Source organism: Engraulis encrasicolus, chromosome 22 (genome assembly GCF_034702125.1).
Source record: "Engraulis encrasicolus isolate BLACKSEA-1 chromosome 22, IST_EnEncr_1.0, whole genome shotgun sequence".
NCBI lineage: Eukaryota > Metazoa > Chordata > Actinopteri > Clupeiformes > Engraulidae > Engraulis > Engraulis encrasicolus.
Window position 1 is genome coordinate 7939813 of NC_085878.1, and position 25114 is coordinate 7964926.

At 41.9% G+C, this 25114-nt stretch overlaps 1 protein-coding gene across 3 annotated transcripts; it reads left to right on the forward strand.

Moving 5' to 3' along the window:
• Window positions 1-391: 391 nt before the first annotated feature.
• On the forward strand, window positions 392-25114 carry LOC134438238 (high choriolytic enzyme 1-like). Of its 3 annotated transcripts, none has more exons than XM_063187746.1 (9): window positions 392-483; window positions 1672-1723; window positions 2287-2361; window positions 18682-18834; window positions 19388-19508; window positions 20799-20977; window positions 23394-23475; window positions 23957-24081; window positions 24632-25114. In XM_063187746.1, the coding sequence occupies exons 1-9, from the start codon at window positions 409-411 to the stop codon at window positions 24634-24636; spliced, it is 867 nt and encodes a 288-aa protein (XP_063043816.1). In that variant the 5' UTR covers window positions 392-408; the 3' UTR covers window positions 24637-25114. The 3 variants fall into 3 exon arrangements, with proteins under 3 accessions (XP_063043816.1, XP_063043817.1, XP_063043815.1); XM_063187747.1 differs by lacking the exons at window positions 18682-18834; window positions 19388-19508; window positions 20799-20977; ... (1 more) ...; window positions 23957-24081; window positions 24632-25114 and adding exons at window positions 2972-3124; window positions 4612-4729; window positions 5424-5602; ... (1 more) ...; window positions 8415-8539; window positions 9127-9655; XM_063187745.1 differs by lacking the exons at window positions 392-483; window positions 1672-1723; window positions 2287-2361 and adding exons at window positions 13782-13886; window positions 14892-14943; window positions 15527-15601.

Genomic DNA, 25114 nt, shown 5'->3' on the forward strand with positions numbered 1-25114 from the left:
GGGGCCTTCCCCGTCTCTCTCTCCCAAACGTTTCCTGTCGCTCTCTCAAACTGCCCTGTCACTAATAAAGTCTAAAAGACCAAAACATATCCTTTAAAAAGGGTCTTGAGGGAATGAAAACGACAAGGGACGACCTAAAAGCGGGAAATGGTGCAAGAAACACACATGCACACATGAAACATTGCAACGGATGCCCATGCACACATGAAACATTACAACGAACACCAATGCAACAACGCAACTTCCCTGTAAGGTTTTATACCCCCTTAGTTGCAGACATTTGGAGCCTGAACTGGTTAGCCACACGCTCCACTTGTGTAACTTCACTTTGAACTGTTCTGCATTCTACTGCCATATAAATCTACACTCCCCCGCTTGGTTCTTCAGTTGTGTAGTCCTCCAGGGTCCATGGCGTCCTCCACAGCCCTTCTCCTCTTCTGCCTCCTGGGCATCTTCTCACCTGTCTGGTGTCAGCAGCAGGAGGTAAGGGCAGTTAGGCTATATCATGTTTTTTGGGGAGGCAACTCATTATTACTCAAAGCCAAGAGGTAAGGGCAGCATATTATTATGGTGTTTTAGGGGCAACTCTACATTATCCTATGAGGTTTCCATAGCCAAAAGTTAGGGGTAGTGTAATATACTGAGTAATACAGTGCAATATAATATTATATATATGATATTATCATGGTGTTTCGAGGGCAAGTGTGTATTATGGGTTTTTTGATAGCCAAGAGGTAAAGGCCTTCTACAGTATGTTGTGTTGTTCCTATAGCCAAGAGGTAAAGGCCTACTACAGCATATTGAGTTGTTTCTATAGCTAGGAGGTAAGGGCCTTATCCATTTTGGGGGTGTCTAGACTTGAGGGCCTTCTCCATCACGGGGTTTCTAATGATAAGGACCTGCTTGGGTATAGGTATATATTTCTACAGGGGGCACTAAAGTAGCCCTATATAGAGCTTGAAAGTCCCGCCCCTTAGGTCCGCATTTCAAGGGACCTAAGCTGACCATCTAACAACATGGTAGCGAGTAAATATCTTCTGACCTCATTCTTTATATGCGCTGGGCTACAAATATGATGTGTAAGAGGCTAGATAAAGATTATTCATGCAGAATTATCAATGTTTTGTTCCGAGGCCGTCTGCATGAAAAATGTAAAGAAACACAGCTTTCTAAAAACTGTGGGGGTTCGTACGAAAAATTTAACAGAAATATCAGAAACAACATATGTGGAGCTTGTGGCACAACTCGAAGGGGATCGAAATATCATTTTAATACCGCCATTGGATTACATGCTATGATTATCGGCTAAAAACGCCGTTGAGGTCCCATGAAATCGGGGGAAGTGATGTCACTTTCAAGCTCTATATCATCAGGATTCTAGAGATCAGAGGTCAGAGGTCACTCTCAGTCTCCAGCATGAAAATAATGACATAAATGAACATGTGGTGTCATCTCTCACTCTGCCCGAGCCCTGTCTGGTGCTGGAAGTAAATGATCAAACTGTATTTGTCTCAGTCAGATATGAAAGAGTTGACTGCAGTCCATTGACCTTGCAAGAAGAACTAAAGACCTACTATTTTAGAATAATGTAACAACTGCAGTAAATATAATGTCCATATTTCTAATGCAGTTTAACAACTACATTATATAATCTCCACGTTTCTAATACAGTTTCAGATTGAGGAACATCAGCCAGAAGATGATGCGGTGGAGGAACAGATCGGTAAGCATATAAAATTATATTCTAAATATATTACATTATTTATTAATTAAAACTGTATTTTTATTTATGTATTTTTATTCATGTTTATATTTATATTTGATTTTTATTGGCAGTTGTATTATGTTCATTATTGATAAGCATTTAGCATTACTATATTTATTATAGTCATTTAGAATGAATTAATGTAATATTCATTGTTGATGAGCTTTTAAAGTACTGTATCTTGCTATACATTATACAGTACGGTGTGCGTACGTGCATGGTGTGATTTTCTTCCCGTCTCGTTTTGGTATCCACACCTCTGCTATGTTATTTTATTAAATCTCTTCTGAGGACCTTTTAATTGATTAATTTATTTAATTTTGTTTTAGCAATTTATAAGCATATATTTATGTATTTTAGCAATTGTGGCTAATGGTGCTAATGATTAAAAACGCAAAAAGCCTACTTCTTAATCTTGACAAATGATTCCATTCATGTGCACGTTTATGTGAATGCTATTGGGTATTGGAGACTGCAGCACAGTATGAATGCATAATCATATGACTTTTGTGTGTCTGTAGATGACATGGAGGGCATCCCAGAAGAGGACAGGTACTCTGTGTCCGCTCTGATTGAAAGAGCCAACAAGAACGCAGGTAAGGACTCTGCATCTATCTCAGAACACATAGAAGCCGTTTACACAAATATGGACATTTTTTGAAAAGCATTGGTTTTGGCCTGGAGTTTTAAAGTGCTAATTTTAAAAATTGCCCATTTAGGGGGGTAAAATGCACCTGTAACAATGGAATTTTAAAAATTTTATCCAATTATCAATGCATATAAATATTCACATTTCAAAATATTCACGGTAGGTGTGAATACATAGGCCTAGAGGGTTTATAGCCAGATGGCTAATTTGCTACCCCAGTCCCTGATCTGATCAGGCTTCTATTTCTAATAAAACATCACATAATAGGCCTACAAAACAATAATAACAATAATACAAACATAGCAATAATACAAAATATCACACAATAAGACATCACATAATATACAGACATATATACAGTAACATGTGAGCTGAACCATATGTGTGCATTCAGGAGGGGCTCTGGATGATCTGGATTTTACTTATTTACTTATCTTATTTTATTTATTTCCCCGCCGTGTGTATGTGTGTGTGTGTGTGTGTGTGTGTGTGTGTGTGTGTGTGTGTGTGTGTGTGTGTGTGTGTGTGTGTGTGTGTGTGTGTGTGTGTGTGTTCAGGAGAGGCTCTGGACGATCCTGAGATCACTCAGGGTGACGTTGCGGTGCACACGGCTCTTGGGAATGCCGACCCCTGCACGGCCCGTGGCTGCAAGTGGCAGAAGTACAGAGACGGGAAGGTCTACGTCCCCTACATCATCGCCAACCAATACTGTAAGCCAATGTGTGTGTGTGTGTGTGTGTGCGTGCGTGTGTGCGTGTGTGTGTGCGCGCACGCGAGTGCATGCATAGTGTGTGTGTGCACTTTGTGAGTGCATGCGGGCGTGCACGCGTGTGTGTGTGTGTGTGTGTGTGTGTGTGTGTGTGTGTGTGTGTGTGTGTGTGTGTGTGTGTGTGTGTGTGTGTGTGTGTGTGTGTGTGTGTGTGAGTGTGAGTGTGTGTGTGTGTTTATTGTTTCCTGCTACTCCATAATGTGCAGTAAAGTTCATCTTTTAGTGCTGTCACAGAGTGGAGCCTTCTCATTGGGTAGGCCTGTTGATTGACAGGTGGGCGGGACCAGGAATATCTTACCGGGCTGTCATTGTACACTGGCTAATTATAGTCCTGAATATCACACACACACACACAGACACAGACGCATGCACGCAGGCACACACACACACACACACACACACACACACACACACACACACACACACACACACACACACACACACACACACACACACACACACACACACACACACACACACACACACACTGCGGTCACATTGACGCCATACGGCCACACTTAGGCTATATAGACAGTACAGTACAGTCTATCTCTCCTAGCCAAGCCACATGACTGACTGAAAACAAACTCCAATTCCCAGACTCATGCCCTACAAAGACAAAGTGCAGTAACTATGCAAACATCGAAACTGAGAAAAATGCCTTCAAAGCCTCATTAGGATGGATATTATCAAATATGACATAATAGCCTATCTCAAAAATGGGACACATTTGGACCATAGAAATGTGTCACAAGACAAAAGAGGTGTCATGAAGACCATTTTCAGTAGAAACTTTATTGTGTTAAAATATGTATTTACTGCACTGTGTGTGTGTGTGTGTGTGTGTGTGTGTGTGTGTGTGTGTGTGTGTGTGTGTGTGTGTGTGTGTGTGTGTGTGTGTGTGTGTGTGTGTGTGTGTGTGTGTGTGTGTGTGTGTGTGTGTGTGTGTGTGAAACAGAAGTTAAGTGAAACACAAATGTATTTCCCTACAGCTTAGTGTGAGAAGATTGTTATTGAGAGATGTATGCAGTATATTGTATTGCTACATCTATGTTATCATATATTAGGCCTATTTCTTATATCTTTTTGTTCAATATACAGCTTCACAGTAGAGGGATGTGATTAGTTATTTTGTTATTAGTATATGTTATTATATTAATATATATTATGCAGTATCTGTATTACTAGTGCAGCCTCAGAGGGCTGTGATCGAGAGGGCTGCAGTATTATAAGCAGAGAGACTGAATAATAAATCTCTGTTATTATAATAGAATAGAATAGAATAGACTAGAATAGAATAGAATAGAATAGAATAGAATAGAATAGAAAGCCTTTATTGTCATTATACAAAGTATTCTGAGATTTGAAGAGTAGTGTATGTTATTATTATGTATTTATTTATTAATATTATATCTCTGTTCCCCACAGCGGCGCGTGAGAGGGCCACGATTGAGAGAGGCCTGCAGTCTTTTTCCCAGTCCACCTGTGTTCGCTTCGTACCCCGTAGACAACAGAGAGACTTCGTCCATATCCAGTCTCGCTCAGGGTACAACTCTTACCTCACTACACTACACTACAGTACACTACACTACACTACAGTACACTACACTACACAGTAAAATCATACAACCCTAACTATCTACATCTACACCAGTCTCGCTCAGCCCCACACAATTAAAACGTCAAGCAAAATAAAACATCAGACTTGACATGGACAATGAGGTTTTCAGTGTATTCTCTTACTGCAGATGGGGTCGCCGGCGGGCCTATTCACTAGGCCTATTTGCTGAAAATACTCAACTACATCATAACAACATTACTATGGCAGTGCCGAGAGCCTTAAGTAACAGATTAAGACATAGCCATTACAATTTTGGTGACAGTAAGGTTATAACATAGCTGCTGCGCTAAGGGGTTAAATATGTACCAGCAGGTACTAGTTGTCAGTTGTGGTCGACCAGATGCACGATACTGTGTTTTCAGATGCCAATTTGTAAATGCATGAAAAGGAAAGGGGACGTTCCCTATAGGACTCCAGATTGACTAGATCAGACTAGATAGGCCACTGCCGTATAGTGAAATGGTTGAATGTTTACCTTAATTAGTGATGTATTCTCTCACTGGTGCAGCTGCCTGGCTCTATGTGTGCGTGTTCTCCTGTTCCCCCTTGTATTGTAGCTGCGGTTACTGTGTGTGTGTATGTGTGTGTGATGTGTTGTCCTGTTTCCCTTGTGTTGTAGGTGCTGGTCCTTCGTTGGCCGTAGGGGTGGTGGACAGGTTGTGTCCCTGGCCCGTAGGGGGTGTGTGTACCACGGCATAGTGCAGCATGAACTGCTCCACGCTCTGGGCTTCAACCATGAACAGTGCCGTAGCGACCGCGACAGACACGTACGCATCATCTACCGGAACGTCATCAGGGGTGAGACACACACACAACACACACAACACACACACACACGGCTGTTATAACCCGTTACTGTTTAGCATTATTGACAGAGTTCTGAATCTTCTTTTGCAAAGAAAAAAAAAAACTTTCTGTTCTTCTTTTCATACAGTGCTGTGAATATTAAAGGGACAGTTTGGTCAATTTCAACATGCAGTTGTATTGCTCACGCTACCCTTGACTTGTCAGTACCTGGTGATGCCACATTTTTCGGCTCAGCCCTTTCCGAGATATGAGCAATTCTAATAGGGGCAGCGTTTGTTTACATTTTTAAAAAATGAAACATAGGCCAACTCCAAATATTTTCCCAAAGGGTACTGCTGTTTGCTAGTTGTCTGCTGATGTTTTATAACCTTTTGGATGTTTTTGGGAATAAATAAAAATGTTTTTTTGAAATGTAAACAAAGAGCTGCCCCCATTACAATGACCAGGATCTCGGAAACGGCTGAAGAAGAAGAAAAAAAAATCTCAGGCACTAACAAGTCCAGAGTAGTGTGAGCATTACAACTGCATGTTGAAATTGACCAAACTGTCCCTTTAAGTAAATGGATTGGAAATAGCCCTAATAGTTGAATATGGAAACAATTACTTAAAAAACAAAACCCATTTAAAAAAAACCCTCTAACTAACCATATTTTGCATCTGCACTTAATGTTTTGTATATTCCCTGTGCACTTTCTATCTGCAAGTTGTATGCTATGAGTATGATTATGTATTTGATTGTAAGCCGCTTTGTATAAAAGCGTCTGCCAAATGTAATGCAACACAAAAAAGCAACAGTGAATCATTTCTAGTACCTGCAGTAAAATATTTTCATCCTTCCAACAGCTATAACAGGTCAGACCAAGTCTGGAAGAGATTTGAAAGTCGATGATAATCAGGCTAATAACAGGCCACTGACTCCTCTATAACTATGCTTACATCACTGATCTTCCCACAGGAATGGCGTACAACTTTAACAAGATCAACACCAACAACCTGGGAACCCCCTACGACTACAACTCAGTCATGCACTATGGAAGGTTAGTACTGGATACTGAGCATACACACAGACATGCACACACACACACACACACACACACACACACACACACACACACACACACACACACACACACACACACACACGCACGCACGCATGCACGCACACACACACACTGAGACATAGCAATAATGTATGATCTCATTCTTATACTCTTGTATAATCTCTACTCGTTTCTTGCTATGTCTAAACTTAAACACTTTTTTCACCTGCTAGCCCCACAACTTCTTCCCCTGTAATCCTCCACTTCTCATCTGGGCTATAGTTCACAATTACGCTAGGCACACAAGCAGGTGAAACTAGTTAAGTGAAGAGAGCTCAGCCGTCATCAGGTCGCCAGATAGAATCAAATAGAAAGAAGCATTTACAGTTTTTCTCGATTGCCTCCACACAAGTTCTGGTACTTCACACACAATTCTCGGAACATCTCACCCATTTCCCAACTCCCCTAACCAATTTCACTGAACACTAAACACAATTCCTACTTAACACTCAAATTCCAGATTTAAAACACACTCTTTTCACACCATTACACACAATTCTCTGGATTACACTCAATTTTCATAAAGAAAAACACTGGGTTTCTTATGGAACACACTGTCATTCACAACACTACAATCAACTGCCATACTATGTTCACTTCCTCATCACATGGGCAAACTCTCTTCATACCGGTTTACAATCTGAAATCATCACCTCATAAGGACACACATTGCATGTCATATTGATGAAAAATGAGTGGATGCAAGGAGAAAACACATTTGTTTAGTTTTTGAACTCAAAAATATTTTATACAAGACATAACTTTCATGTGGTTACCCAATATTTTACAATACATTAGTGCATTTTTTACAGTAAATTTTAAAAAAATATGTAAAATATATACACGTCTGTGTACTCCGAGTCTAAAACCAATATTTCAGTATTTTACTACAGAAAAATACCCTCTTTAGTAAGTAGAACACTGAAGAAAATAAGTTTCTACTGTGTTTCAAGTTGAGTATAGAGGTTTTTTTTCATAGCAATAGGCTATACAGTAATGTAATGTTTTTTTGTACTGCCAAATAGGCAGTGGGGTTTATCTTTGTGTTGTTTTTGTGAAAAAGACATACAAATCTTTCTGTTTCTGTTTGTGTGTTGTGGGAATGAAGTTTTTCCAACTTATGTCACAGTATCCATGCAATCCAGAACAAAAAAGCCCAAGTTATCGGGAGAAATTAGTTTTACCCTGTGCCCAACAGTGTTTTAATGGGTCTGCAAATGTGTATTGTAGTGACTGTCTGTGTGTGTCATTTGACGACAAAATGAGGTTTTTAGAAGAGAGTACATTGTTTTGAGACAAGACGTGCATTTTTCAGAGGTAGTGAAGAGTTTGGCCCGTTGTGTGTGAGGTTTGGAGATTTGTGTGTAGAGTTTTGAGAATCCGAAGACCGATTCCGAAAATTGTGTGTAGGCAATCGAGAAAAACTGTATGTCGTTGATTAGACTGGCCACCGCAGGTGAAATCTGCTCCTCATTTGCATAATACTACACGTGGTCGAATAATTTCGCTCCTGTTCGCTTGCCTTCACCTCCCTCATAGCAATGAATGGCGGAGTTTGCTTCGCTTGGCCAAATTCGCGCGTGTGTGTCCCTAGCGTTATCTCACCTGTTTTCCTCCGCTACTCCTCAGGTAATTAAGCCCTTCTTCCCCTGTTCTCTTCAGGTAGTTAAGCCCTTCTTCCCCTGTTCTCCTCTACTCCTCAGGTATGCCTTCTCTGCTAACCGCCAGGCCACCATCGTCCCGATCCCCAACGCCAACGTGGCCATCGGCAGAGCCACCGCCATGAGCGCCAACGACATCCTCAGGATTAAGCGTCTCTATGGCTGCAGTAAGTGTATATAATCTAGCACTGTGCCATCTGGCTCTTGATTGTGATTGGCTGATAGCCGTTGAAGTCGTCCGTAAACACACAACATTCCAAACGAAGATTCTATGTGCGACTAAGTTGGACGGGAAACGTCCAAGTTGATAATGAGAATCTGTTGCAGTTGAGGAAAAATCTATTCCACATACAATAGCCTGTCAATATGTACGCCTCTGTCTCCCAGTTTCATCTAATAGTTTCCCATTTGTTAAAAAAATTGCTAAGAGATTTACCTGTACTTATACAAATGTCATAAAGGGCTCTTGATCAAGCACGTAACCCCACATTGCCTCCACCAGTGTCCTATAGTTAATTACTGTATGGTGCTTTGGATATGCTAAATATTATGTAATAATAGTTCAACAGTAAAAACTGCAGTGTTAATGCAACACTAACATAGTCGATTTAACACCTTCTAGAGTTTATTTGGTCCCCGAATACTCTCTAAGTGTTGAATTAACACTGCATTTTTTACTGTGCATAGATAAGCTGCATATATAGTTGAATACAGCATGTCTCCTGAGAGTAACGTCTGTTTGTCTGTGTTTCAGGATGAGTGGATGATGAGACCTCCCATTCGTGAAGAACCGGCCCATCTGCATAGATACACATCAAGCACGCCATTGGCTGTTCCAGCAAAGCTGCATAGATACAAGCATGTGATTGGCTAATTCAGCACAGCTGCATAGATACAGCACAAGCATGTGATTGGCTAATTCAGCACAGCTGCATAGATGCGCACACAGCATTGCTTTTTAGCCTTTATCTTTGAATGAACACGTTGATTGTTTACAGGCGCATAGACAGAAATCATAACATGGGTAGGCCTAGTCCAAAACATATGATTGGTCAATTTCATCACTAGACCTGCCAATCAAACTGATTGAGTCCTGTGATTGGCTGGGCCTGATGGATAGGCGTCCACCCATGGTTATGCAGCCCATGATTGTGGAAATGTGATTCTGAACTGTCGTGTTGAAATCAAATCTCAATCAAGTGTGAAAAGGAAATTAGGGCAATAAGTTGATCAGTTGTGAAGCGTTTTTTGTGTGTTTGCAGAAGCCAATAAAGCTGTTTTGAATGAAGCCTGATGATTGGGGAGTGCTTATTTACTCACAATACTTTACACAGTATGTATGAATGCCATTGGGGGCCGGATGCAGCCTGACAGATCGTTCATTCTGACCCCAGACTTGTAGGGAAAATTAATAAATGTTTTCAGGTATCTATTTTAGGCTTTTAATAGGCTACTTTTGAACAAATGTCTTTTTTTTTGGTCACATTTTTTAGTCAATGCTCGTGACATACCCGCTATCATCCACCTGGAGATTATTGACTAGCAATGTGATGTCATTATGAAGTAGAAATGTGCGATATTTCACAATTACATTACAGTTCAGGGAAACTTGAGGTCAAGTAGGCTGTATGTGGCCCCTGAATTGAAATGAATTTGACACCCCTGATGAGTGCAGTGAAGTAGGATATAACAGCTGATTTATACATTGTTATGTTATTAGAGTTAGAAATCGCTTACAACTGCTAATGACAACAGCATGACAAACCCCGCCCCACCCCAGACTCCACCCCACCACCCAAAACACCTTGCCTTAGGAGCGGTCAGACCCGCCCACCAACCCACAGACCCCGCCCCACCAACCCACAGACCTCACCCCACCAAACACTAGACTCTGGGTCCGTTCGAAACAGGGAAGGCAGCTGTCCTTCCAGTGAGCTAACTGGACATCGAGTCATGAAGTGTGGATCGAAACGAAAAATTGCATTATTTCCTCCCTCGGCAGTTGACTGCATTTGTGGGCGTAACGGGGATATTTGAGGTCAGCATCAGATCCTGACTTCGCTGCCTTGGTACCGAACATGCTGTGCGCCACCTCCCTCTCAACCGGAAACCTGAAAAACAAACATGGCTACTACCCAAGCTACTACCTTATCATACTCTTTATTCTGACACTTATGTATGTAGATATTGAAAATCGAATGGATAAATCAACATTGTAGTATCTAAATATGCTGTCGCTAGATCTATTTATAGCCTATTTGACGATTCCGCCGTCTGACGATCATTCACCGTTCAAATAGCATGCGTAAGCTAAGCGCTAACGTGATGAACGTAACTCCCGCCATAGAATCGCCGTTTCATCAAATGCGCAAGGCAGCGCACTCGTTAGTGCCGTTCGTAACGGCTGCCTCATCAGCTAACTTCACCTATCTGATCAGTGACCTGTTTATGTAGGAGGAGAGTCATCGAGTCACTGCCTCCTGTTTCGAATTGAGCCTCAGACTCCACTCCACGAAACACTAAACTCTGACCTAGTATCATCTAGATCCACCTCCAACTGCATGTTGACCTTGGGCTCGTTCTTGGGCTTGTTCAGTTTTCATAAACCTGTAATTTAAAATCATTTAAAGGGACAATGTGTGATATTTTTATTTGTTTCTTTCCAGAATTCATGCTTTCCATTCATTAATGTTACCTTTTTTATGAATACTGACCACCACCATTATTCCACAAGTATTCATTATGACTGAAAAAATTGCACTGTTCTTACATGAAAAGGGGGATCTTCTCCATGGTCCGCCATTTTGAATTTCCAGAAATAGCCATTTTTAGCTGTCAAAATGACTGTACTTGGACCATACTAGAAAATATTTGTTTATTACTTCGGAAACTTTCATGAAAAGTTCAAATTTGGCAATAGGCAGCCCATTTTCAATTCGCAGCATAGTTGCAGTACCCTTTTTGACCATTTCCTGCACAGCGTCCCTTTAAAGTGCAATTTTGATATAGGGGGGCTACCATGTATCGGTCACCATGTGCATCCATTAGCACTCATATTCACGTGATGTCAGGTTGTTGCTCTGACATTTAGGTCTCAAGCCAAGTCAAGTCAAATTTATTCATAAAGCACTTTAAAATACAACAGAAGCAAGCTGACCAAAGTGCTGGACACGTTTGTGAGACAGGACTTGAGTACCCCATCAAGCACATAGACAAACATAACTTGAGGACACAAAGATTAAACACACAAAGGACCTGACAACAGGTCTGAATATTTTGGCCAGGGCTGGACTGGCCATCTGGCATAGCGGGCATTTCCCGGTGGGCCCAGCACTCTCGTGGGCCCAGCAGTGAGTCAGTTCTGTGCCGCTAATTATGAGGGGCCCAAAATTATAAGCTAAAAGTGCTTGGGCCCTATTTCTCCTGTAGGCCAGCCCTGATTTCTGCCATGAATGCAGTCTGTTCCAGAGAGTTGTGGTAAACATGTGCATTACTCAACATCAGTCTTCAACATCATTCACCACTAAGTGTTTTTGAAACCGTCCTGGGGTTTGAGGTGATTGGTAATCCTACATCTGCGCACGACAAGCTTGATGTGTCTGGGGTGCCTGCGCATGCGTGTGTTTGTGTGTGTGTGTGTATGTGTGTGTGTGTGTGGGGGGGGGGGTGCGTGTGTGTGTGTGTGTGCGTGTGTATGTGTGTTTCCCTTATTCCTCATCTGCATTTTGTTTAGTCTTGACCTTTGACCTCCTGCCTGGCATACCTTAAAACTCTGCCTAACATGTATTTCTATCAGACTGTTAAAGTTGTTTCTTAACTGAGTCGTGACCCAAAAGTGGGTGGCAAAGGGGTGGTGTAAAAATCATTTAATTCATTCCTTTTATTGTCAGTCACCATATTGAAATAAGATGCGGTATTGAATAAATGACTGTGATGTCAAAGAGAAAGTGAAACATGGCTCATACTCCTCTCCGCCAGCTGATACACGTATTTTCAGCATACACTGCAAATTCCTATTATTAAATGCATGGTTATATTCCTGATCAATATTTCTGATAATTATTACAAGATTACAACAGTAAATCAAAACAATTAAGTCCCAATGTAATTACTATGGAAAATTGTGGGTACCATCCAGTTAAGAGCCACTGAGTTAAAAGCACATTTAGTATGTTTGCATGGATTGTGCTACCAATAGAGTTAATATAAAACATTGTTGTTACCTCCACCATCTCCTCCACCTTTTCGGTCGTGATAGTTTGTCTACTTGTCTTTTTGTTTGTTTGGAGTTGTTGGAAATGACAAAAGGAACAAGTGATGACATTTTGGTGATCTGGATCACGATCTGAATCCAGGATTTTTTTTTACAAGATTCTTCACCATTACAGGATCGGGCGAATGTTGACATTACAGATTTGAACTCCACAAAAACAAGCTAGAAAGACCTGAAAAAATTAGGATGTAACATAGTCAAATGACCTATCAAACAGCTTTCTTGGCGGAGGTCAGCACTCTCTGAATGCATTTCTAGACTAGTTGTTATTATTATGAATTCACAGAGGGTTAGAAAGAGCTTGGCCAAATACTGTGTGAGGTCCCGGTTAGGTCCATTCCTGAGAAAGAAATACTTCACCATAACATGCTCAGGTCAGCCTTGCTGATGTTTCATTTGATGCTCAAGATTAACCTCAGTTTGCAGTAAGCACATGCATGAACACACACGTGCACGGATGCACTGACACTCGCATGCATGCATGCACACACGCACTGTCTAGGTTTAGCAGTTTTATTTGTTTTAAGATTGGAGATCTAGACATGCCAAAAGGGGCACCCACTGTCACCAGCACATTGGGACTATGCAACTGATGGCAAGCACACAATATGTCAAAGAAAATAGCTTACGGTAGCCTACACAATCCGGCCCGCCTTGACGGAAGTTGTGTCTTTAATGGGACTGGGCCAGTTCGATGAGGCTGCATATGCTAAGTATTACATTGCCTAGCCAGTATTTGTGTTGTTACATTTATGTTATTTATCTTCATTTTTTATTTGCATTTGTGCATCTGTGTATGAAATGCGCTATACAAATGAAATTGTCTCGTCTTTCCTTAGCTTTTTGAAAAAGGTTCTTAAGGGAGTGAAAACGACAAGAGACGACCAAAGAGCGGGAAATTGTGCAAGAAACACACATGCACACATGACACATTGCAACTGACGCCTATGCACACATGAAACATTACAACGAACAGCCGTTCAACAACGCAACTTCCCTGTAAGGTTTTATACCCCCTTAGTTGCAGACATTTGGAGCCTGAACTGGTTAGCCACACGCTCCACTTGTGTAACTTCACTTTGAACTGTTCTGCATTCTGCTGCCATATAAATCTACACTCCCCCGCTCAGTTCTTCAGATGTTTAGTCCTCCAGGGTCCAGCTATGGCTTCCTCCACAGCTCTTCTCCTCTTCTGCCTCCTGGGCATCTTCTCACCTGTCTGGTGTCAGCAGCAGCAAGAGGTAAGGGCAGTAGATCATGGTGGGTGTTTTGGGGGCAACTCTACATTATGAGTTTTTTTATAGCCAAGAGGTAAGGGTCTTCTATAGTTGATTGTGTTGTCCCTATCGCCAGGAGGTAAATCTCTTTTACAGTATATTGTGTTGTTCCTATAGCCAGGAGGTAAGGGCCTTATCCATTTTCTGGGTTTCTACACTCAATGACCTTCTCCGTCATGGGTTTTCTAGCAGTAAGGAGACAATGTAGAGTTTCTAGAGTTAACTATACTTTCTAGAGGTAGGTGAATAATCTAACATGGGGTTTCTAGGTAGATGTTAATCTAACATGGGGTTTCTAGAGTTAAGGGGATTCTTATCATGAAGTTTCAAGAGGTAAGGAAATAATCTATCATGGGGTTTCTAGATTTGAGTGCCTTCTACATCATGGGGTTTCTAGACCTGAGGGCCTTCAACGTCATGGGGTTACTTGAGGGCCTTCTACATCATGGGGTGTCTAGACTTGAGGGCCTTCTACATCATGGGTTTTTTAGACTTCAGGGCCTTCTCCGTCATGGGGTTTCTTAATGGTAAGGACCTACTCTATATGGGTTTCTTGACGGGCCTCTAAAGTACACTATGGGGTGTCCAGAGGTCAGAGCTCACTCCAGTCTCTCTAGCATGAAAATAATGTCATGATGTAAACTGTGGTGTCTACTCTCACTCTGACCGAGCTCTGTCTGGTGTCTGCTCTGCCAGATGCTGGAAGTAAATGATCAAACTGAATTAGTCTCAGCCAGATGTGAAAGAGTTGACTGCAGTCCATTGACCTTGCAGGATGAACTAAAGACCTACGATTTTAGAATAATGCAACATCTACAGAATGTAATGTCCATGTTTCTAATGTAACATCTACAGTATATAATGTCATTGTTTCTAATGTAATTTAACAACTACAGCATATCATCTCTATATTTCCCATGTAGTTTAACATCTACAGTATAGTTTATAATCTCCACATTTCTAATACAGTTTCAGATTGAGGAACATCAGCCAGAGGATGTTGCGGAGGAGGAACAGATCGGTAAGTATTTAAAATTATATTATATTTAATTTATGAGCATTATTTTTTTTTATTATTTTTTAAAATATGTTTATTGGAAAATTGTATTTGGTTGATAATTGATAAGCATTTAACACAGTTATAGTATTTATTGTAGTCATTACCTCTGCAAAGGAGCATTTAAAATATCTATGCGTACGTGCATGAGATTATTTTCCCTTCTCGGTTTGGTATCCACACCTCTGATATAATATTTTATTAAATCCGTTCTGGGCGCTTATTTATTTATTTGTTTTATTTTAGCAATTTATATATTTATTATTATTATTTATTATTTGTAGCAATTGTGGCTAATATTACTGATAATTAACCTTAGCGCAGCACTATGGCTCTCTGTAATGTCATAGCAATGTTGTGATGATGTAGATAAGCATTTTCAGCAAGTGAACAGGGTCGCCGGCGAACCCTGCTGCAGTAAGAGGCTTCAAGAAACAAACCTACTTTTCGAGCAATTATTCCATTCATGTGTACGTTTATGTGAATGCTTTTGGGTATTAGAGACAGCATGCACAGTATGAATGTGTGATTCTGTGTGTGTCTGTAGATGACATGGAGGGCATCCCAGAAGAGGACAGGTACTCTGTGTCTGCTCTGATCGAAAGGGCCAATAAGAACGCAGGTAAGGAAGCTGCATCCGTCTCCAGGAACACTTTAAAGCCGTTTACACGTAAACGCATTGGTTTTGGCATCTCGTTTACACGTAAATTGAGTTTTAGAATGCACATTTCAAAACTGGTTTTGAAAATAGGGGGCTAAAACATATTATCCATTTATCCATGCGGATACATTTTAAAAATATCTGCATAAGTGTAATCAGTACCAAAGAGGTTGTTTATATGTACCCGCAGTGGCGGCTGGTAGTCTGTCAAACAGGGGAGGCTGTTCAATTACAACATGTCCAGAACGCAAAAAAAAAAAAGGGGGGGGGGGGGTGGGGGTCAATTTTGACACACATCTTACATTGGTCCTGAGCCACATATGGCCTCACACACTAAAGGACTCTTGTTGAAACAAATTTGTTAATCATTAATCATTATCCCCCTTGTAGCCTATTCATAGGGATTTTTTTTTTAATTATTATTATTATTATTATCATTAGACCTACCTCCGTCACATAATGATGTGATTGAGTTTGCCTTCGTTGTCTTTGTTCATTACTGGGTGCACGGCTTAACTTACCACTAGAGGTCGCAAAATCTTTAATTATTTACCAGACATTGCCAACCCAGTAGGAAACAAGGACAGTGTTGCCAGATTGGGCTGTTTAGGATGGCCTTTTGCGGGAAAAAATGGCATTTAGCAGAAAAACCCGCCCAATTTTTGCCATAGAAATCAATAGAATTGGGCGGGATTTTGTGCTTCTAGGCGGGTTTTGAGCAATTTTTGGGCTGGAAATCATCAGCGTCATCTGGCAACCCTGAACAAGGACTCGCCACTCACGGGACTTGGCAGTTAACCAGTTGGTCAGACACCACACCACGAAAGCTCAAAAGAAACGGTTGTTCTTCCCTACCTTTTTCACCAAGTCAATATTAGGCAGTGCTCTGCTCTGCTCCTTGATATTCATTTTCTCCTCATAAGGACGACTGGAATTCGCCAGAATTTAATCCACAATGCTTGGCATTTTGCATAGCTCTCTAGCTTTCTTGCAAGCTAGCCCTAACGAAAAGTAGGCAACTTCAACTTTTGAATTGGGAGATTAAAAAGGATAAGGACGTGCCACTATTAAGACTTTATTCGCAACACTAGGTTTACAAGAATATGTAGGCCTACACAAAACTGGAGTACACCGCAATGAATAGCTTCCCCACTGGTTACCACGACGAAACTTCTCAGTCAAATTAATAACATATCCGCATTTCGAAATGAAATCAACTACTGTAGCAGAGAAATTAGAACACAGGGGAGAAGGCTCAGTCTCATTGGTTCCCATTGTAGCCAGTTAGCTTTGCATGCATTCTGCAGTAACGAGCGTAGGCCAGTCCTTCATGTGGGAAAATGTATGGAATGGAAAGGGGAACCCATGCTAAATACATTGCTACTGCCATTTCCAGTCACAAATATTATCAACAAAACATTCCTGGTAAGCACTATGACTGTTGTTTAACAATAGGCTGTATTGACAAATCGTTCAGGTGTGTAGTTTTACAGCTGGTTAGAAGATTTCAACCTGTACTCGCTAGCATCGTGCTAATGTTTATGGGTTTGGCCCCATAAAAATTGAGCTTTGTGACCCAGTATATAATAATCTAGTGGCGCAAAATAATCGAAACGCTACTCAAATGGGGTCTTATTATTTCTAGCTTCGAACTTAATATTCATATTTCAGGACAAAAAATTATAAAAAATCACAAAAATTATAATGGTAAAAAACTCCATTGACACCCATTCATTTTGCACTGTCCCGTGGTTAGGGTTAGCCAATTGTGGCTAATAGGAAGTTCCGTGAGTGAACAGCCCCTGCTGTAGCCTACTGACACGGGGTTCACCCAATCACAAGTCGGAGCTCCAGTCTCCGGTCCCTCCCCCCTCCTCTCTCTTCTCCATTCACTCCCAGTGAGGCTCAGTCTCAAAATCAAAAAAATTTCACGGCAATAGCCAATGACCGTTTAGCATTTTTCCATTGAAAAAGCATACAATCCCACATGCCATTGAAGTCCATTGAGACTCGACTCGCTTGCGTTGTCTTGAGCGGAAAAAAACTCGTGCGAGCCTCGGGATCGTATTACAGATTGGTTTCATCTCTAAGTTGAGCACATGCATTTTCTATGGAGCTGGGTCTGAAATAGCAATGTTATTAAGTCGTGTAAAGCATTAGTTTACATACTATTCTCCGTGATTTTGGACAGGAGGCGGCGCCTCCTTTGTACTCAAGGAGGAATCGCCTCTGGTACCCGGGTATTCAGGTAAACGATGGCATTTCTCTTCATTTTTGCCTTTCATTTACACACAAATGAAGGTTTTTACTTTGAAAATGAATCTGCCTAAAACTGTGAGTGGAGATTAAAAACAAAAAACCCCTCTCGTTAGCATTTATATATAAACAGAGAAAACAAAGACTTGAATGGTACACAGGCTTAATGTATTTATGACAGCTCTCGGCAGCATATTTATGCGGATTTGCCAATGGTACGGACAAAAATATTTTGGGCAACGTAGGGAAGAAAAATGTTTGTTTATCAGAATATGTATAAAAGGGTCCTAAAAGTAACTTCTCATCATCCACGGTTACAAGGACGGGCCATTACTAGTTTGGTAGCAGATGATCGTTCTTGTTAGCCTGGTTTTACCAGACCACATTAATTACTTCATAATTCATTTTTGGTCTGCATCCTCGATGCCTTAGAGCGCTTAGGTGGGAGGAATGAGCTCAGCTCTGGTTTGAAATGGGAGGACCTGCTCTGACCAATCAGTTGACAGTTGACATTCATGACATGCGCCCAAGTGTGTTCGCTTATTGTTATTGCGCCACCTGGTAGCCGACTAAACCTTCCCCAGAGAAGCCCAGAGAAGCCCAGAGAAGCGTAATCAGACCATTTGTGAATTATGAAATGACTTGAATGGTCTGGCCTGTCGGGCCAAGTTCTTGTGACAATGACAACAAATTATGGAGCTGGATAATATGGCCTTTATTTACTTACTTATTTTATTTATTTATTTATTTATTCCCTCTGTGTGTGTGTGTGTGTGTGTGTTCAGGGCAGGCTCTGGACGATCCTGAGATCACTCAGGGTGACGTTGCGGTGCACACTGGTCTTGGGAACGCTGACCCCTGCACGGCCCGCGGCTGCAAATGGCAAAAGTACAGAGACGGGAAGGTCTACGTGCCCTACGTTATCGCCAACCAATACTGTAAGCAGCCCTACTGTGTGTGTGTGTGCGTGCGTGTGTGTGCATGTGTCTGTGTTAATTGTTTCCTGCTACTCTTTCATAATGTGCAGTAAAGTCCATCTTTTAGTGCAGGGGGTCAGGATTTGGCAGGTTAGTTTCGCCGATTAGCAAAGCACTTCCTCGTCGCCATTTTCACAACTTCGCTCATTTCCAACGGCACTTTGCTCAATGATGATTGGTGGGTGCGCGAGGTAGTGTTGGGCACACAGACCTATATAGGTCTGTGATTGGGCACCTTATAATACCTTCATGCATCCAATGCCTGTCTTCCATATAGCTTTCTGGTCAACCTCACGGCAGTCAGTAACGTGGCACGTAATTGGATGAGTAAACTGGTTCCGAAAATGAGCTCCATGAAATTCGTTCAATTTTGGCTGAATGCACTAGCCTAGCATTCCCCATTGAAATGACTGGGGGCGGGACTTGTTCACTTTATTCTCATTATTCGCATTATTAGTGTATGTTATTATGTATTTGTTACATTAATGACATTATATCTGTATATTCCCCTCAGCGGCGCGTGAGAGGGCGGTGATTGAGAGAGGCCTGCAGTCCTTTTCCCAGTCCACCTGTATCCGCTTCGTACCCAAAAGTCGCCACCAGCGGGACTACGTCCACATCCAGTCACGCTCAGGGTACTTTCACCTCACTACACTACACTGCACTGCACTGCACTACACTACACTACGCTCCACTACACTACACTAAACTACGCTGCGCTACGCTACGCTACATTACACTACACTACACTGCACTGCACAACACTACACCACACTACACTGCGCCGCGCCACGCCACGCCACGCCACGCCACGCCACGCCATGCTACACTACACTACACTACACTACACTACACTACACCACACCACACCACACCACAACACAACACACCACACCACACCACACCACACTACACTACACTACACTTCACTACACTACACACCGCACCGCACCGCACCGCACTGCTCTACACTACACTGCACTGCACTGCACTGCACTACACCAACTCAGCCCCTTAGAATTAGAACGTCAAGCAAAATAAAACATCTGACTTGACATGGACAATGAGTATTCATGGATTTCAGTTTAAATATGTACCGGTAGCTACTAGATCAGCTGTCAGTTATGGTCGACCAGATGCACGATACTGTGTTTTCAGATGCCAATTTGTAAATGCACGAAAAGGAAAGGAAATGTTCCCTATAGGACTCCAGATTGACTAGATCCAACTAGATAGTCCACTAGATAGGCCGGACTATAGTGAAATGTTTGAATGTTTACGTAAGTCCTCCAAGGGCCGTACCATGAACATGAACCAGGATTTTCCCCTGTACTTTATGCCACCTTTACAACAAACCACAACTTCACTAGGTCCACTGAAAACATAACTTAATTGTATTGCAAATTTAATTTCTAACATTTCGTCACAAAACATGTCTACTGCACAACATTAAAACGATGTCGGGGGCTGGATAAGGCGGAGTTAAGGGCCACAATTGGCCCTGTAGACATAGTTCCCCAGTCCTGAATTAAATGTCCAGGTGATGGTTGTGTGTGTGATGTGTTCTCCTGCCCCCGTGTTTTAGGTGCTGGTTCTATGTGTGTGTGATGTGTTCTCCTGCCCCCCTGTGTTTTAGGTGCTGGTTCTATGTCTGTGTGATGTGTTCTCCTGGCCCCCCTGTGTTTTAGGTGCTGGTTCTATGTGTGTGTGATGTGTTCTCCTGCCCCCCTGTGTTTTAGGTGCTGGTTCTATGTGTGTGTGATGTGTTCTCCTGCCCCCCTGTGTTTTAGGTGCTGGTCCTATGTGTATGTGTGTGTGATGTGTATCTTGTTCGTCCTGCGTGTAGGTGGTGGCCTGGTCCTATGTTAAATGTCCTGATGGTTCTATGTGTCTGATGTGTTCTCCTGTTCCCCTTGTGTCTTTAGGTGCTGGTCCTTTGTTGGCCGTAGGGGCGGTGGACAGGTTGTGTCCCTGGCCCGTAGGGGGTGTGTGTACCACGGTATAGTCCAGCATGAGCTCCTGCACGCTCTGGGCTTCAACCATGAACAGTGCCGTAATGACCGTGACAGACACGTACGCATCATGTACCAGAACGTCATCAGGGGTGAGAGACAAACACACATTTTACTTCATTATTTGGATTGACAGATAGCCGTGTATCATAGCACAAGCCACATTTTATTGGAGTTCTTTACAAACCTAAAAGGATCTGGTCACTGAGTGTCCTAATGATAAATGTGGGCACCTGCGTCTCCAAATGAAGAGACTCCCAATTATGTTGGATACTGAGCAGAATTTGGTAAATTGATTAGCCCGTTTTTTTAGAGAGATCACAAATCTGTACGCCACACACACACGTTTTATAGACATGGCCGAAATCTACACTGTAACAAATAGCTGTTTATTTACGGCAATTCTGCAACAGCATTCTACTGTTTTTCGAAAAAACAGACAACTACTGTGAAAATATTACTTTGAGTCACATGTTGAGCATAAACAGTAAGTACTGCACAATAGCAGTATTCGCCGTTGTGGAAAAAAATAGAGATGCACCGGATCCTGATTTTTAGGATCCTGCCGGATACCAGATCCACTGCTTAAGATCCTGCCAGATCCGGAACCGGATACCGGATCCTACAAAAGGGTTGAAACATATAGTCTACTCGCACACGTGGGCCCTTTTTATTACGTTGGCGCAAACAATTTTTTAGACTCATTGGCTTATTGCCACACTGCCTGCAATAGCCGCTACCAAAGGGATTTCACTCCATGCAGTGATTGGGGTTGTGAAAGACTGAAAAGCCTAGACTAGACATGCACCAGACCCTGATTTTTAGGTAACATGCGGGATACCGGATCCACTGCTTAAGATCCTGCCGGACCCGGATCCTGTGAAAAACTCTATTATCCTGACGGATCCGGAACCGGAACCGGATCCGGTGCATCTCTAGAAAATAACAAGTTATTTTAGGCAGCACCATTGAAACCCATTCATCCTCCACTTGTCCGTGATCACCATCAAACTTCCATACCACCTGAAGAACTGAAGTCATTCTGACTGGTTAAAGATTATCTGATACTATCAAGCATGATGAAACAATTTCTAAGGAAACTACAATACTTAAAAAGTGCTTGATGCAGCAAAGTGTGAGTAGCACATGCATTTTGATAGTGATGAAAGTGTGAATGGCTGAAACATTTTAAGAACTTGTAACACTCTTGCAACAAGCAGCCCCATCTAAACCAATCTGCTAATCAGTGCCTGGCCTCACCTGAGTAGGGCTGTTATGCCATTATTCAATTACGGGCGTCACCTGCCAAGGGCCTGATGACTCTGGTCACATGGTGCTCTTGCACCTGTATATAAATCTGGACTATCAACACTTCAGTTGCTTGCCTGCCTGCTGGCTGGCCTGCATGGCACAGTATAGCACTTGTTTGCCTACAAGCTTGCCTACAAGCTTGCTTACATGCTTGCACACTTTCCTCTTTGTGAAAGCTTGCTGTATGTGGCATCATTTGTGGCATTGTTGCATATAATGTGCCTGCTGCAAATTAGGCATTGCTTTGAGAGCTAGCTTGTAGTGTTGCTTGTTTGCTGTGCTACTTGGTGCAAAATATTTTTTTAAAGACTGACCAATGCTATATTCATCATTGGCTCATCAAGAGATACAGTAAAAAGCCCACCTTGCACACTATCATTGTAACATAGCACTGCGTACTCTGAAATTTTATTCATGCCCACACTTTCAAAGGACCACCGCAAACCATTTTCTCAATACAGCATAGCGCCATAGTATCATGCTCAAGGCACTCCAGTCATGGTGAACGATGGGAGGGTGGGGTGGTAACATGGCCAGGGTACCACAGTTATGGAGAATGATGGGTGGGGTGGGAAGTTGCCATGGCCATATTCATGAATACAACTATGACCCAGTATTTGCCTGTCATCACACAGTACAATTCAACTTTTTAACTGAAATGTACTGTTATTTTACTCATACTACTGCATAAATATTGTAGAGTACTTTTAGTTTAACAATACTAATACTGTGAACGTTCTGTAGAGTACTGTTATTTAACAGTTCAATTGCTGCTGAAAAAATGTTATATACTGTGATACATTAAACAGCAATGAGCTGTATTTGATTTTTGGTGTGAAATAACAGTAGAATTACAGGTAAATATAATTGCCAGTAACTGCCGCTATTTTGCAGGGAAATTTTCTTAGAGTGTACCAAAGATTAATACTATAGTGTTACAGGAGTAACCACAGTTATTGAGAGCATTACACAATGGTTGACATTTGAGAATTTGGAGGAATATCACGTTTCCATATAGCTGTCAAAACAACAGCCAATTTCTACAAAATGATCGAGCTATTCTGCTAATTGATTAATGTTAGATCAGGTGTATTTGGGGAGTGATTGATGACCCCAATGTATCACGCTGTATCACACATTTGTGCAGGAAAATCGGTCCAGAATGAAATGATGCTTAAATCACTGATCTTCCCACAGGAATGGCGTACAACTTTAACAAGATCAACACCAACAACCTGGGAACCCCCTACGACTACAACTCAGTCATGCACTATGGGAGGTTAGTACCATATGTGACACATAGTACCGTGGGAGATCAAGACAAAGGCACAGAAGGACATAGCAATGCTAAACTCGTATACACTTGTATACTCTCTACTCCTTTCTTGATATCCCTACACTTGAATGCTTTCTTCACCTTTAATAGACCTACAACTTTTTACCCTCGTCTCCTCTACTCCTCAAGTAGGCTATTTAATTATCAGTTTGTTTGTTCACCTGTTCTCCTCTACTCCTCATCTGAGCTAGTCAACCCATACCTCCCCTGTCCTCTACTCGTCTCCTCAGCTAATTAACCCTTACCTCTCCTGTTCCCCTATACTCCTCATCTTACCTCACCTGTTCTCCTCTCCTCAGGTAATTAACCCCTTTTCCCCCTGTCCTCTATTTCTCTCCTCAGGTAATTAACCCCGTCTTCCCCTGTTCTCCTGTTCTCCTGAGGTAATTAACCCCTTCTTTCCCTGTTCTCCTCCTCTCCTTAGGTATGCCTTCTCTGCTAACCGCCAGGCCACCATCGTCCCGATCCCCAACGCCAATGCGGCCATCGGCAGAGCCACCGCCATGAGCGCCAATGACATCCTCAGGATCAAGCGTCTCTATGGCTGCAGTAAGTATAGGGCTTGAAAGTCCCGCCCCTTAGTTCCGCATTTCACGGGACCTAAGCTGACCATCTAAATATCTTCTGTTTTCAGTCATTATATGTGCTGGGCTACAAATACTGTATGCTGTTAAAGAGGCTAGATATAGATTATTCATGCAGAAGTATCAATATTTTGTTCCCGAGGCCGTCTGCATGAAAAATGTGAAGAAACGCACCTTTCTAAATCGATTGGTGATTCGTACGAAAAATTATACAAAAATATCAGTAATACCATGGAGCTCAGGGCACAATTCAAAGGGGATCGAAATATCATTTTAATACCGCCATTGGATTATATGGTAAAAAATTCTGCTAAAAACGCCGTTGAGATCGGGGGAAGTGACGTCACATTCAAGCTCTATATAATCTAACACTGTGCAATCTGGTTATTGATTGTGATTGGCTGATAGCCGTTGGTAAATCGTCCGTAAACACACACCATTCCAAATGAAAATTCTATGTGCAACTAAGTTGTACGCCTCCTCCTGAGTGTAATGTCTGTTTGTCTGTGTTTCAGAATGAGTGGATGACGATACTCTTTTCCGGACCTTCCATTCATGAAGAACCATCCCAGCTGCATAGATACAAGCATGTGATTGGCTAATTCATCACAGCTGCATAGATAAAAGCATGTGATTGGCTAATTCAGCACAGCTGCATAGATACGCACACGTCATTGCTTTTTAGCCTTTATCTTTGAATGAACACGTTGATTGTGTACGGGCGCATAGACAGAAATCATAAAATGGGTAGGCCTAGTCCAAAACATATGATTGGTCAATTTTATCGCTAGACCTGCCAATCAAATTGTGATTGGCTGGGCCTGAAGGATAGGTATCCACCCATGGCTATGCGGCCCATGATTGTGTAAATGTGATTCTGAACTGTTGTGTTGCAATCAAATATTAGTCAAGTGTGAAAAGGAAATTATGGCATGTAGTTGATTAGTTGTGAAGCGTTTTTTGTTGTTGCAAAAGCCAATAAAGCTGTTTTGAAGGAA

Bases quoted from the DNA above. Each gene is read 5' to 3' on its own strand.
- LOC134438238 (XM_063187745.1), top strand. From the start codon at position 13,809: ATGGCTTCCTCCACAGCTCTTCTCCTCTTCTGCCTCCTGGGCATCTTC. The intron at 15,602-18,681 runs GTAAGGAAGCTG...GTGTGTGTTCAG, and splicing joins AAGGGCCAATAAGAACGCAG to GGCAGGCTCTGGACGATCCT. The intron at 23,476-23,956 runs GTTAGTACCATA...TCCTCTCCTTAG, and splicing joins TCAGTCATGCACTATGGGAG to GTATGCCTTCTCTGCTAACC.